Here is a 14,994-nt window from a genome sequence, read left to right on the forward strand (position 1 = left end):
TCAACTAAAGGCAGTAGTTAAATTTAAAACACAAATGAAGAAAAAGCTGCTTTCTGAAATAAAACAGTATGTTATAATGTAATAAAAACATTCAATGCAAAGCAACTTTATTAATATATTTTCCAGTGTATTTTCAGAGATCAATTTTGATTACTTACTTTTCAATCATGCCCATAAGTGAATTAATTACTACACCTGTCTTTGGAATGTTTTTGTATGTAAATTTGAATATGGGAGGGATAATTTATGTTCTAGAAATTCAAAATACAGAACATCCTAAGTTGAAATACAAATGGCTAATAAGCATTAGCGATTTAAAAAAAAAAGGCAAACTAGTATGTGACTATTTTTCATTTATCAAACCAGAAAAAGATAAAATTAATGATAAACTGGCAAATCATTAAAAAGGTCAAAAACAGAGGAAAAGGCATTCATCAACTACCAGGAGAATGTAAATTGGTATAAATGTCTGGTAGGCGATTTGGTAATATATAACACTTTTAAAATGTCTGTATCTTTGGACATGTCAATTCCAATTTATTATAAGTAAATAAGAACGTGCACAAAGATTTAGGGTTAGTGATTTACTTCTCCAAAACTACCCATGAAATAGGAACCATAATGATTTTCCTAACTCTTTGCTGACTTTGATATCTTTGTCATCTAATATTATTTTCTGTTTATTTTACTTCATTTGTATTGCCCTATATCCTATTTTCCACATGAAAAAAAAAAAAAAAAAGATTTGTAACCTAACCCTCATTTATGATTACATCTTTCTGACTTTGATTAGCCTTAGCTTAGCAGAAAGGCCTACAGCCCTTCCTATAGCACTGGCTTGGATAGGTAAGAAGGAAATCCAGTTTAGGTCGAAGGGCTTCACAGAGCAGATTAGACAAAAAGAAGATCTAAGATACGGCTAATTGACTTATACAGAAACCTTGAAATGACTGTAAAACAAACCAGGCTGTTCTTAGAGTAAGATATTTCTATTATTTTCACTATAAAGAGATAATACCACATGCTTATACAGATGCACAAGTCCTTATCTCAAAATCTTTCAGGAAAGATGTTTTGGAATTCAATTATTTTTAAATTCAAAAAAGCTAATTTAGCGCATATATATTACTTAACAACCATGAGAGGTCTGAAGAAGCAGTCTATAATAAAACAGCAAGAAGTATGAAGCAAAACTTACGAAGATTTACACCATATGGGATAAATAAAATTATAAACAGCCTCAGGTCAGTTCAGATCACTCGTGAGAATACTTGATTTTCAGAGCTTTCTTTGTTATTAATAATTGTTATATCAGTGGATTTCTTTCTTTAATAAAATAAAATACATACCTTGGAAGAGGACATTTGCCACTTAATCTTTCATCCTCTATATAGCGATGTAGTACATCTTGGGACCTCTTTAAAAGCACTGAGAGTGCCATTCGTGAGATGTAACCTTCTTGAGGTGTTGTGACTTTATTACTGAAGGAAAACTGGAGCAATGTTTCAAAACACATTTTAGAAAATTCTTCTCTCAAACGAATATCAATCTCTGCTTCTGTGAAATTAGTAATTTTTGATGGTTAATAAGAGGTTAAATCAAGTTGCCGTAACGATAACAACTCTTAGCAAACTAGGAATAAAAGGAAATTCCTCAATCTGATGAACGGCATCTATGAAAAGCCTGTAGGTAGCAGCATATATATGATGAAGTAATGAACAACCCTCCACTCTCCTCGCAAGATCAAAAACAAGGCAAGACTGTCCACCCTCATCCCTTCTATTCAACATTTTCCTCGAGGTCCTGGTGATTCAATAGGGCAAAAATAAGAAATGAAAGGCATACAGAGAATAAAAAGTAGTAAAAAATGTCTTTATGTACAGACAAACAAGTCATCTGGCCCTTCTGAATCAGCTTCAATTAAAAATTATATAGCAGAGATAGCTATGGCCCGTAAGTATTCTTTGCAGTGGTGTGCTAGAGCCCGCTCATACTGTTTTGCAGGAGCCAACTGTGGACACCTTTCCTAACTGCACATTCAGTGATATACCGCGGATAGCTTAAAATCAGCCATGGTGGGAGTGGGAGTATTTATACCACTGAAATTGGCAATAGCTACAGATCAGGCATTTCCCCCCTTAGAGAGTTGGTTAAACATTTACCAGCACACCACTGGTTCTGGGGGTGGGGGTCTCTAGTACAAAGCTTGATTAAGAATACTCAGTCGAGAAAAAAACAAGTCTCCAAAACATGTCTCAAGTTAGAGAGGAAGTTTTGCAAATGGTACCTTCAAAAGAATATTGGTTTTTAAGGTCATTCATTCATTTAATTTGAGATGTTAAGCTGGAACAAGTCTGCCTTCAGCTTTTTGATTAACTGAAGGTAGAGAATTCAGTTTGGAAAAGTCAATTCAGATCTTGAACACTTGTAAGAGGGATGAAGCTAGATGCTTCTTGTTTTCCAAAAGCATGTGGAACCCCTTATTAAAAAAAGTAAATGTTTAACAGTAGCAAAGGAATTAATGGGGAAGAGGAAACTGCCTCATCTAAAATTGGGCCTAAATAGCCTAATTTGTTTCATAATTTCTGGCTTCATTTTCTTCAGTATCCACTTAGACCCCAGAAGCTATCATATCAACCACTTTCTACTCAATTTCTTTGTTCACTCTCCTTCTATTGCATACAGTTTTCTCGGTCATTTTGGATGATTTCCTCAAATACTTGTGAGCTCTGGCTGTCAGATAATACTTAAGAGCAGGGGACTAAAATCGATCACTGAAACCTTTGTGTGTATAAATTGGTCTTGTTTAGCAAGGAATGCCTTCATATGCATATGTTTTAAAAAAAAAAACTCCAAGTTAAGGCTAAGAAGTTTGTGTTCTGAGGCAAATTCTTCGGAATGTCCGTGTATCTTCCTTGTCTTGGTACATTTAATACTATAAATGGCCAGAGACATCAAAAAATTGTTAGAAAAGTATACATGGTAAGTCAGTAATCCTTATTTAGCTTATGATATTTATACCTAATTGTAAATATTGTGCTTAATGTGTATTTTATAAGCATTTATCCACAAGTTTTTTAAATACAGTTTTAATAATAAAAAGTTGCCTAGATTAAGATAAATGGACTTTAATTTTTTTTTCTCTGACATTCTCATGTTTGTTAAATCTACAATTTACCAGGTCAGTTTTAAAAACTGTCTGGACTAGGGAAAGAACCAGTTTGTGAAGTAAACAGTATGAGAGACATCTAGTGGTCAATCTGTATACATAAATGCTCTTTAAACCCATTGCCACCGAGCTGATTTTGACTCAGCGTCCCTATAGGGCAGAGCAGAACTGCCCCACAGGGTTTCTAAGGAGCGGCTGGTGGATTTGAACTGCTAAACTTTTGGTTAGCAACCAAGCTCTGAACCACTGTGTCACCAGGGCTCCAAATGCTCTTTAATGGGGTTTGAAAGTGTTCAGCACTGCTCAGAAGCAGAAGTTAGTAATGGCTCTGGTAAAGTCTGGAGATTAAGGATATGCATGATACAAATTTACAATTTTTTAATCATCTCACAGAAAAATCACATTATGATTCTACAATAATATTTAAGACTTGAGCACAATTTAGAAAAAAAGAAATAATAGCAAAAAGCAACTTATATTATCAACTCCCAATAAGGCAGCATGATATAATGAAAAGAAGCATGCAGTTCTTTCTGAGTATGAATTTTGGCCTCCAGCCTTAAAACTCTGGGCAATTTTTTCAACCTTTGTAAACCATTTCCTCTTCTGTTATATGGTTACCTATCCTCATAGAGATGTAAGGAATGAGACAACACACTTGTAGCACAGTATCTTATACATAGTAGGCGTTCACTAAATGTTAGTTCTCTTAAAAAATGTTAAGGCATCTTATTTTTAATGGGCTAACTGCAATTTATAGTACTGAGATGTAGATATTTTATCTTCATTTTACAGATGACAAAATTGAGACTCAGAAGTTACCAACTACTGACTAAGTGGCAGAACACACACTCATTTTTCTCTATACGATATTGCCCTCTGAATAATCCATGACTTCACATACCAATAACTTATGTCAGCTTGCAATGACTTACGCTGATACCCTAAGTACTTTGCGATTTAATTCACCAGGGTTTGCAAATATACCTCTATCCACAGATTATTCACTATACTTTTCCCTCATAAAGCTTAATGTTCTATATCTCATTCCTAAAGATTACTTTATTATTTTCCAGTTAACATTTACCACAATCATAGAATTAAAGATTTCTACAGTCAGCTTCAATACATGCTAACATTAAAAAAAAAGCACTTCAACATACTAACATTAAAAAAAAATCATTAAAATAACATACCTGTAAATGAAGATGACTGAGAATGTATGGAGCCCTTATTAAGCATAGTCATTATCTGACCAACAAATTCCTTGGGAATAAAATTGGCGTAAGGTAGTATCTCAGTACTGATAAGCTGAACTACCTAAAACGAAAGAAGCAAGTCCAAATGCATTTTTTTCCTTAAGAGAGATTAGTATGTCAAATATTATGATCAAATTATAATTTCTAAAGTAAAATTTAGATTTTACTTTAAAAGAAAATCAAAATCCTCCTTGAAAGAAGAACATGAACATTTTAATGTTGATATACATAATGACTACCAGTCTGTCTCCCTCATCTGTCTTAGCAACTTTATTACAAAACAGTCAATACTATTAAATGTTTACTATGCAACCATTGACAAATACTGACCTTCAACATGATAAACGTAAACAATGCTCTAGAGAAAAATAGCATATGAAACTACCTACATTATACTAAAATATCCAAGATAGCATTAAGAATAAGATATAACAATAAATAATTTATAACCACAAAGTATGCACTATAAGAGACAGTAAAGTTACATTTATTTCTGCCAAATACCTTACCTCTAACATATTTTGCCCTCTGAAGAAAACGTTCACAAGAGTTTTAATATGTTGGTGGCACAAAATTCAGTATTTTGTATCTGTATGATGATCTCTATGCTTTTTAAATATATACTTTAAAGTAATTTATTTGATCTGATTTACTTAACAGTTTCCCTATCTCATTACAAGGGAAAAAACCCAAGCGGAAAAAAAAACACCCCACCACCACCACCAAAAAATTCAGAGTCAAAAAACTACTTCTTCACATTTCATTTGTAATCCTCAAAACATGTTCTTTAAAAAAACACTACTTGCTTCAAGAATTCTTGAGGCTGTATCTATAGTTGGTTACAAACGAAAAAAAACAAAAAACCAAGCAACTTACTGAATAGTTTGTACAACAAACACTTGGTGTGCCAAACTGCTGTGTAAGCTTTTCAATACCTGCTTGTTGACTGATGGATTTATTTTACTGAATCAAGTGCTTTTGTAAAGTTATTAAATGGATACAATCAACAAACTAATTAGACAACATGCACATAGCACAAGTCCATAACAAATCTAAGAAAGTCATTTTTAAAATGTCAGTGCTTTAAAAATCAACCTGTAATCTTTGTCTTAATGCTTTTAGGTTCAGTCTTAACCTGTTACTTTATTCTTCCAGTAACTTTACAGTTTCAACATTTCTAATACTTAATTTTCACAAATGGCCACAGGAAAATGTTCTAAACAGCTTCCTCACCTCAACATCAATACTTTCATTTCTTTGGAACTCTTGAATAGAGAGATTATCTGGAGGTACGCTAAAAAAAATAAACAAACACTTGATTTTTAAAGGTAAACATTCCCTAGAAATACAAACAGAAAGTAGATAAACAGTATACAAATGACAAAAATTTCTATTTCCCCACCCAGTTTGGGACACTACCATTTTTTAAAATGAACAATACTTTTAATTAGTATAAATGACTAAGCTAATTACAAACATGAAATTCTAACTACAAAAACACTTGCTCTAATCCTGAACTAAGTATTAGCTATAGAACTAAACTTCTTCCAGTGCTATGAATGAAAAAAATGATGAAAGGTAAAGATATTATCCATCATTGGCAGTTACAGCCCAAGTTACCACTGTGATGATATGAGTTCACTTATCTTGTCAGCCTAGGTCAAGCTGCTGAATTATTCACTTAGAGACAGCCCATTAATCATTAATCTGTCGTAAGTACAACGTATTAAAGATCTTTACAATAAAAGACAGATAATATCTGAAAAGTTGTTCAAAACATCTGAAAACCTGCTTCAGGTTTTCTAAAGCAAAAATCATTCTCAGTCAACTGTTTTGAGAGAGAACCAAGGTGAATTCCAGACTCTATGGCTCTTAATAAGAATGAGCAGTAAAATGCTATTATAACAGTGGGATATTAACTACTTAAAAACAGCTGAGAATAAGATAGTAATGAAAATAATAGCAGCTAAAATCAGCGTCAGCTACTGTACTAAGTGCTTTATTTGTATTATCTCAGATGTTCCTACAGCAACCCCGTGTGGTATTATTATCATGTAACTGACAGAAGAGGAAGCTGAGCTTATAACAGCTAATACTACACCCAAGAACAAAATGAAAGCAAACCGCAAGGCCACAATTTTAACCCAAACTAGTCTGATATTTGAGCCTAAATTCTTCCCTATTATGTTCTAAATGTAAAAACAGACACATTTACATTTAGAGATATAATATACATTTTTGTATCAGTGCTATTTTTGCTCTGTTGGTATTTGTTTTATCCTCTTACTATCGGTATTGAGATACACATACACACAGACATACAATATTACAGGCACTAGAACTTGGTTTGGATGTTTTTCATTCAACAAATATCTCCTAAGTACCAACTACTATGTATCAGGAACTATATTTTTGGTGTTCAAAAACCATTTGTGAACCAGATTGACCTAGTCCGTCTCATGAAACTTACACACTAGCATGCAAGTCCTAGGTTAACTCTATAATTTGGCAGTAGGATCTAAAGGAAAATTTAAAGACATGTACTCAAACCTAGGAAACCCTGGTGGCATAGTGGTTAAGAGCTCTGGCTGCTAACCAAAAAGGTCGCCAGTCTGAATCTACCAGGTGCTCCTTAGAAACTCTATGGGGCAGTTCTACTCTGTCCTATAGTGTCGATATGAGTCGGAATCCGCCTGATGGCAATGGGTTTGGTTTCAGGTTTTATTCAAACCTGAATGAAATTTCACAAACAGTACCATAAAAGTAGCTTCAAAGATCTTATCTGCATCTTTAAAATAAAAGTTGTGTTTAATTCTAATTTACAAGCAAGAAATATGTTTAGTGATACTAAAAGATTTGTGATGGTGGTGGTAATTAAGGATGGGCTGATAACTTATTAGGAACTTACACTAATAATATTAATGTTATTGGGAGTATATACCAGAAACATTCACTGGATTGCTAAAACATCTTGTAATGAGGGAAGAAAGTAATGTACAAAATTGAAACTGGAGCTCTACTGGCACAATGGTTAAATGCTCAGCTGCTAACTGAAAGGTTAGCGGTACGAACTCACTCAGCAGCTCCACAAGAGAAAGACCTGGTGATTTGCTTCCGTAATGACTTCAGCCAAAAAAAAATCCTATGGGGCAAGTTCTATTCTGTCACATGGGATCGCTATGAGCTGGAATCAACTCGACAGTAACTAACAACAACAAGGCTAGGAATGGCCAGGATCCAAAAAGCCAAAACTACAAATGGAAAGGTTCATTCCTCCTACTCCCAAAGATCCATAAAGATCAGGAAACTATTTGATTGTGCACAGGTTGAATATTCTGATCCCAGAACACAAGCTAATCATTATTTATTTTAATTTATAGTTAGTATCCTTTCTAGATACTTTGAGTGTATCAAAAAACAGTTTAAGGTTTAAAAAATGCTGATGATTAAGAGTTTACTTATAAATTGCAAAGGGAGCTGGTTGATACTGTAGGTATAAACGGGCTGTATAAGAGTCTTAATTCTCTAAGGTTTAAGGAACACAGCACACTTAGTGACTTAAAAAAAATTCTTTGCATCAATCTTTATTTGAAATAAAAATAGATCCTTCAAATTGAAAAAAAGCCCTGGTGGTGTAGTGGTTAAGAGCTTGGTTGCTAACCAAAACTTCAGTAGTTCAAATCCACCAGCCACTCCTTAGAAACTCTGTGAGGCAGTTCTACTTTATCCTGTAGGGTCGCTATGAGTCGGAATCAACTGGATGGCAACAGGTTTGGTTTTTAAATTGATAAAGTATTTGTATTTTTTTGTCAGTTCTCTCTGTATATGTTCATAAAAAATTTTATTGGGGTACAATTATATAAAATGTATTGGAATATAACATACCATAAAATTCATCCTCGGATATGATACAATAAAAATTCCATTTCTTTTTTTTTTTAACCAAACTTAAATATCTTAAAGGGCTGATCATTATCACCATTGATCTTATTTATTCTGGTAATATACTGATTTTTCTGAAACTGTTTTCCTCTTGTAATGTCAAGCGGGTATCAGATTAAAAAATGGGTCTTCCTAGCTTCATTACATTAAAATTATGGTCCCTTAATTAAGATGCATTCATATGGTCTTGTGCGTAAGATTCCTGGCTCACAACCAAAAGTACTCTAAAGAGCAAAAATCTCCCTTGCTCATAGATAATGTACCCAGTGGCTAAATGCCCAATCCACTTCTGTTTTATATACAATCTAACAATCTTAATAATCAATTACTTTGTTAATAAAGATAAATAGTTTTTAGAGCAACTGCAGATGTGATATGACACTTCTTGAAAGACTGCCCTAATTTTAAAAATGAATAAGCTGACCTTTTAGTAAAGAGAAAGTCTTCAAAAGTGTTGGCTAGTTCTGGCCACATACTGTCAAATTTTCCAGAAGAAGCATGCTGCCGGGCAACAGGTAGCCCAATAGAAAGAACTTTGAGGAGAGAAGATACTGCTAGTTTCCATGTGCTTTCAGAAGGACAGGAATACTTCAAACTGAGAGGAACCCTAAGAGTCTGTGAAAATAAAGATAGTTTAAGATAAGTATGCAGTTTAAACACACACACAAAATTTTAATTGCTTAAAAAAAAAAAAAAACTATAGCAGAAAGAAAAAAAATTATAGCAAAGGCATTTTAGTTTTAAAAAGTATGTTATTTTCCAGAAAGACCAATTTTCGAACATGGTCCTCAAATCCTACTGCCTGGAAATATATACTTTTAAATCCTGTTTCCAACTTATAAACAATGACCTTAATTTTTATCATCATAAAAAAGAGGGATATTGCCTAAAAAGTTAACAGCAGCTTTCCTGAACTTGATGTGATGGAATTAGAACACCCTGCAAGAACTCTTGTGGCAGAAAATAATTTAGCTGATGTGGTTCTCCCATTTGGCAAAGATCAACACTGCTTCTATTTTCCCACTAAAGTTTTGCTGTTGTTGTTGTTTTGTTGTGTGCTGTCGAGTTGATTCCAATGCATAGCTACTCTACGGGACAGAGTAGAACTGTTCCACAGGGTTTTCTATATTGAAATCTTTATGGGGGCAGATTGTTAGGAGCGGATGGTGGGTTCAAACCTCTGACATTTTGGTTAGCAGCCAAGTGCTTAACCTTTGGAGCTCCAGGGCTCCTTAACTAATGTTTAGGGGAGAGTAAACACAGTTTAAAGTAGCATTACTTTGAAGTCTTATGTTTTTCTCTACAGCTCTTGAATTTTTTATTCTACTCTGTGATATTTTAATGTACTATTTTTCCTTTTTCAAATACTTCAGTAAAATTGATAATTCAAGAAGATGGTTTATATTTAACCACTGAGGGTATAGGAGCAGACCATCTGAGCTATGTATAGTGACTAAGACTTTTAACTGATCAACTTTTGAGACAGGTTGCTGTTAATCATTAAAAGAACTAATTTGGCGATTTGGAATGGACTTCTCTGGTCATTCTAGTTCTATCTGGCAACCAGAAGACTAGACTGACTAAATTATCACAGTGAGTTACCTCAGGGCACCATCAATAAATAGTTTTGGCATACTGTCAGACAATTCTTATTATGGTGAAAATTCTTCTTTCATATAAAAATTCTAGTCTGAGAAAGACAAAGAGTAGAAGAGATAAATTTCTATATTTCACAGTTATGGAATGAATATAAAATCTAATCTAATCTCATCATCTTCTATACATATTACTGAGTACTCTATTGGTGAATGTATGAACCATTACATATTAGTAACATGATATAGGCTTCCATTAACAGATAATCTACCCAGGAGCTATTTATCCCTTTCCCCTCTCTCCACTTTCACACAACCCATGTGCTTTGGGAGAAAGCTGACCCTACTTGAGTTTTGGAATTCGGGTAAAGGAGAGAATTAGTTTATTAAGCCAATCAATCTGCTCTATTTCTCTGGCAATAACCACTGGTTCAAGAATGGGCAAAGGACCAACGCTGGTCCACTTAAGGTCAATTTTAGAAAGTTAAGAATAATATGATAGAATCACACCCTCTTGCTCCTACTGGATACATAGGATACATACATGTTACTGGCCTACAACTATGAGGGGAAACATAGTTAGGATGCAGTCAACTCTTGGAAAGCAGAACAGAGAGAAAGAAATTTGGTTTTTGGTGATCCTGCTGAACCAATGAATCAATCAATCCTAAAGCCTTCCTCTCTAGTTTTGAACTTTCTAGTTAATACACCAATAAATGCCCTCTACTCTTAAAGCTAGTTTCAACCCGATTGTATATTGTTTACAGTCAAAAGAATACTCAATGATACAAGGGCTACTTTGAGTTAACATTTTAGATGAAAGAAAAGTATGGTTTTACTACTGCAATTGATATTGTACTGAAATCAAAGGAACATTAACCACAGCAGATCCATTCAACTTATTTCTTAAAACATTTAAGTAATCATACAGGGACTGGCATATAGTAGGTAATCAGTAAATTTATGCTCAACTGGAAAATTCAGTTCCTGCCTTCACAAATCTCACATTTCTTGAGACAGGAAGAGAGTCTTCTCCAGTTAATCATGACACAATATAATAAGTAGCATCAACAAAGAGTTTTGAAAGTCCAGAAAAAGAACTGCTTAATTCCTTTAAAAATACAAACTGATTCTTTTCACTCCTCAGTGTTAAACCCTTCAAATGGCTAAAGAATAAAGTCTGACACCTTATGATGGCTTGTAAGACCCACATCTACCTTTTCAGACTTACTCCAGGGCTTATTACCTCCCTACACTAATTTTCTCACTATTTCTTGAAAATATACCATGATCTTTCACACTGTTTAATTTACCTACAATGCTCCTCTCCTCCTTTTTAACTAGCAAACTCTTACTCCTCCTTCAAGGACATTATCAAGTGTCACCTCTGTTAATTTCACCAAAATCTCATAGTTATTTCTTTGTGGGGAGAACTAACATATTTAGCACTGACTACTTGGAAAGCACTACTAAATGCTGTATCTCATTTGATTCATTTAATAGTTAAGAAATGTTAGTGGTATTAATATTATCCTTATTTTACACATGAGACTACTCTCAGGCCCAGTTGCCCAAAATCATAGAGCAGCATTGACAGCAGTGCACTGTTCTAAGCTAAGTCTGTCTGGTTGCAAAGCTGCATCCATTCTGTGGTCTTCACCTAGCACTTAACACACTGTATTGCTATTACTTGTTTGCCTTTCTATGTTCCCTGAATTGATTTATTAAACGTCTAAGAATTCTCTTCATCATTTTTTAATCTCTGCCATTTAGTCAGTACCTGGTAATACCCAGAACTACCAAACCTATTGTCATCGAATTGATTCCGATTCATAGTGACCCTATAGGACAGAGTAGAACTGTCCCATAGGGTTTCCAAGGAGTGGCTGGTGGATTCGTACTGCTGAACTTTTGGTTAGAAGCCGAGCTCTAAATCACTGCACCACCAGGCCTCCACCTGGTAATAGAGGTGATTAAAAAAAAGTATGCTCAATAAATGAGGAGAGAGAGGACAGCTTGTTGGATGGAGGTGGCAAGGAATAGAAAGAAGTATCATGGAAGTTAAGGGAAGAAAGAATTTTAAGAAGTTAAGGGCAATACCAATATACAGGGAAGATAAAGAATCAGAAAAGGACTTAGGATTTGGAGATTTGGTCTTCTATAACTTTGAGAAAGCAGTTTCTATTGGGCAATATTGGAAATAGCCAGTATACAACATGTTAAGGGTGAATGGCGGCTAGGTGAAGTTGTTTAAAGGGGTTTGGAAGTAAAGGAAAGCTGAAAAAAGATGGCGATTTGAGTAGATGGTAGAGTTGAAAGTTCTTGTAGTATAAAAGACTTAATTATCTTTGCAGGCTAAAGAGTAAGATGCTGAAAGGAAAATGAAAGAATCACCAATAAAGAAAAGTGGAAAGGGGAAAAGATGGACACAAAGAGAGGGATTAGCCTTGTGGCAAGACAGTTCATATTGACCTATATTTCTTTAGGAAAGTAAAAGGTACATCTGTGTACAAGAGCAAGGTTTAGGTTTGTCCTTCAAAATAAAGGGAAAAAAGAACATGAAATAAGCCTGGGGAGAATGGGACATAGTCAAAAAGAGATTTTTTTTGGGGCTTAAAAAAGACAGTATACACGATAGTTAAACTGATGGATTATATTGTGAATTTCTTCCTGAGTGCTCATCAACCTCAAAGTTTAAGAAGTGCTGTTCTAAGAAACAAGCTCATCATTGTCTTATGAAGCAAAATTCAAGAATTATAACAAATATAATGCATACTTATTTTAAAATATTTTTCATTAAAAAAACTTCTCATACTTTAGAAAATGGTTTCATGAATACAATTCATGAATGCTGCAGAAAAGTCACTACAAATAATATGAATTATATTTTCCATTTATTCAAATACAATGATAACAGATTACCTACAAAGTAATTTCAATAATCCTGACATCATCAAATGAAAGTGTAGGTAAAGAAAAAGATACCTTAATAATACTCTGGAGTACTTTTTCATTCACCACTGCTTTGTGACAGGCTGTTTTTTGGTATAAATCCACAACTACTTCTAAAGATCTTTCAGCAAATGGTACATAATTCAAGGCTACCCACTCCGCCTAGAAAGTAATATTTTCACATGGAGTTAAAAAAGGGGGAGAGGGGAGAGAATTAATCATGAAATCATACCATTTTCAAAGAGAAAAGTTCTTTGTCTTAAAGTTCAGGCTTAGTTTTAGGTCAGATTGTACTACATGCAAAGTTTTCAAAGAGCTATGTATTTCATGAAAGTAATTTTCAGCCAGGCAAATATTAAAACTATTCAAATAATTACATAGAGCATTCTATCAAGAACTGGGAAAAATGTATTTTATTTGTTGCCAATAGGTTAGGACAATTTTAGGAAATTTAACTCACCGGTGCAAATAGTTGGATCTATTGTGATTCCATTGTGTTGCAAGACAAATAGAATGAGAGAAGTTAATACATATTAAAACTACTTAAAAGGACCATGTAAAATTAAAATTTTTATGTTGAGGGAACAAAATCAGCATGTGCATGCATTTAGAAATTTACTTTTTCCCTAAGTGAAACCAAAGTTAAAATTTGCCAAGTATGGCTATTAAAATCGTTTATGTAAAATCCAACTAAATATCACACCAGTAGTAGAGAACTTCTTATTCAGTATATAATGATTTCTTCGCCATGCATTACAAGCATCTACTTTAGATAAGATTAGGCTTGGAGATTTAGAAGGCATTTTGTGGTGGCATGGGGCAACCAACAAACAGATACAAAGGAACTTGTATTTTTCAAGAAAGATTTGCTGTAGAGTAACATAAAAGGTCAAATTTTCTGGAGAACCACTTGAAAAAAGGAAAGTCATAAGCAGGGAGAAAAGGAACACAAAAATGGTTTTCCCAAATAATATTTCTGTTCAGTTTAAACTGTTAACAGACATATGAAAGTTTATTTGTGAATGAAAAATTTCATTTTCCAAGATAATCAAAGTCTATCTTAAGTGGAACTGACTGTATTTATAAGCCATGAGTAAATATAATTCATAGTAAATTACCTGATTATATTTTGCATTTGCAATGTGCTTTGTCTCCAGTTGTCCATACTGTGGAGGTTTACAGGAAAATTCTACAAATGCCAGTAACTGATCAAATATAGCTGGATACATTATCTGCATGTTTTCTGGTCCTACACAGATGGCCTGTAAAAGCAAAACGTGAACATTAGAATACATAATCTGAACTCCATTAAGTTCTTTCGTGTATATTTCCTTGACTAAAGAATCTTAAAAACCATCCTATTTTACCACCACAGACATTGAAACAATTATCAGATAAAATGTGGGCTGAAATGTATTATCAGCTACAAAATTTTTTTTAATAGAAAAACGTGATCTATTACTTAACAGAGTGGAAAATGCAGGCACTTGAAGAGAAGTCCCAGGCAGTCCTGAGGTTCTACAATCTGACTGTTCACTAATACAGCCATGAGACCATTAAAAATGTTTCACTGACAAAGATGATATTGGCTTCTATTTAAGTGATATTAATTCTTTGAAATGAAATGGATTTCTGCACCATGATTTGTCAACTGACCTTAACAAACGATCATGTATATTATAGGTTATAAGAGTAAGTCACATAAGAAAAATTATTTCTAAAAGAAATATCTATTAACTTTTTAACAGGGCAGTACATATTTAATGTTCAATGTATATGACTACATAGACTTAAGACAAGAAAATCAAAATACTTTTAATATAAATAACATTTTAATTAATAACTTAGTTTCTCAAAATTTATTGGTTTCAATAATTTGACAGAAACAGAGTAAAATCCATATTCTGACATTACATGACATGTCATTGTTACTTCAAAAACGTTGAAATAACTGCATAGTTACTTCAAACATGTTGAAAGCACTTAAATTTCATCTGCTTTTATTCTTAAGGATATTATTTATGGAGTGTCTAAAACACAGTTGTGCTTTACAAAATATAAAAAATGATCACTCTTT

At 33.6% G+C, this 14,994-nt stretch overlaps 1 protein-coding gene across 4 annotated transcripts in view; it reads right to left on the reverse strand.

Moving 5' to 3' along the window:
• MON2 (MON2 homolog, regulator of endosome-to-Golgi trafficking) overlaps positions 1-14,994 on the reverse strand; it is a 111,418-nt gene that overhangs the window by 14,464 nt on the left and 81,960 nt on the right. For 3 of the 4 annotated variants that reach the window (XM_023736117.1, XM_023736118.1, XM_004381559.3), the window contains exons 27-33: positions 14,036-14,179; positions 13,378-13,395; positions 12,951-13,079; positions 8,795-8,985; positions 5,662-5,722; positions 4,366-4,489; positions 1,350-1,557 (exon numbers count right to left, since the gene is read on the reverse strand). In XM_023736117.1, coding sequence (XP_023591885.1) covers positions 1,350-1,557; positions 4,366-4,489; positions 5,662-5,722; positions 8,795-8,985; positions 12,951-13,079; positions 13,378-13,395; positions 14,036-14,179 — 875 coding nt within the window. The remainder of the gene's footprint in view (positions 1-1,349; positions 1,558-4,365; positions 4,490-5,661; positions 5,723-8,794; positions 8,986-12,950; positions 13,080-13,377; positions 13,396-14,035; positions 14,180-14,994) is intronic. The other variant, XM_004381560.2, reaches the window with a different exon arrangement.

This window comes from Trichechus manatus, unplaced genomic scaffold (genome assembly GCF_000243295.1).
Source record: "Trichechus manatus latirostris isolate Lorelei unplaced genomic scaffold, TriManLat1.0 scaffold00086, whole genome shotgun sequence".
Lineage (NCBI taxonomy): Eukaryota > Metazoa > Chordata > Mammalia > Sirenia > Trichechidae > Trichechus > Trichechus manatus.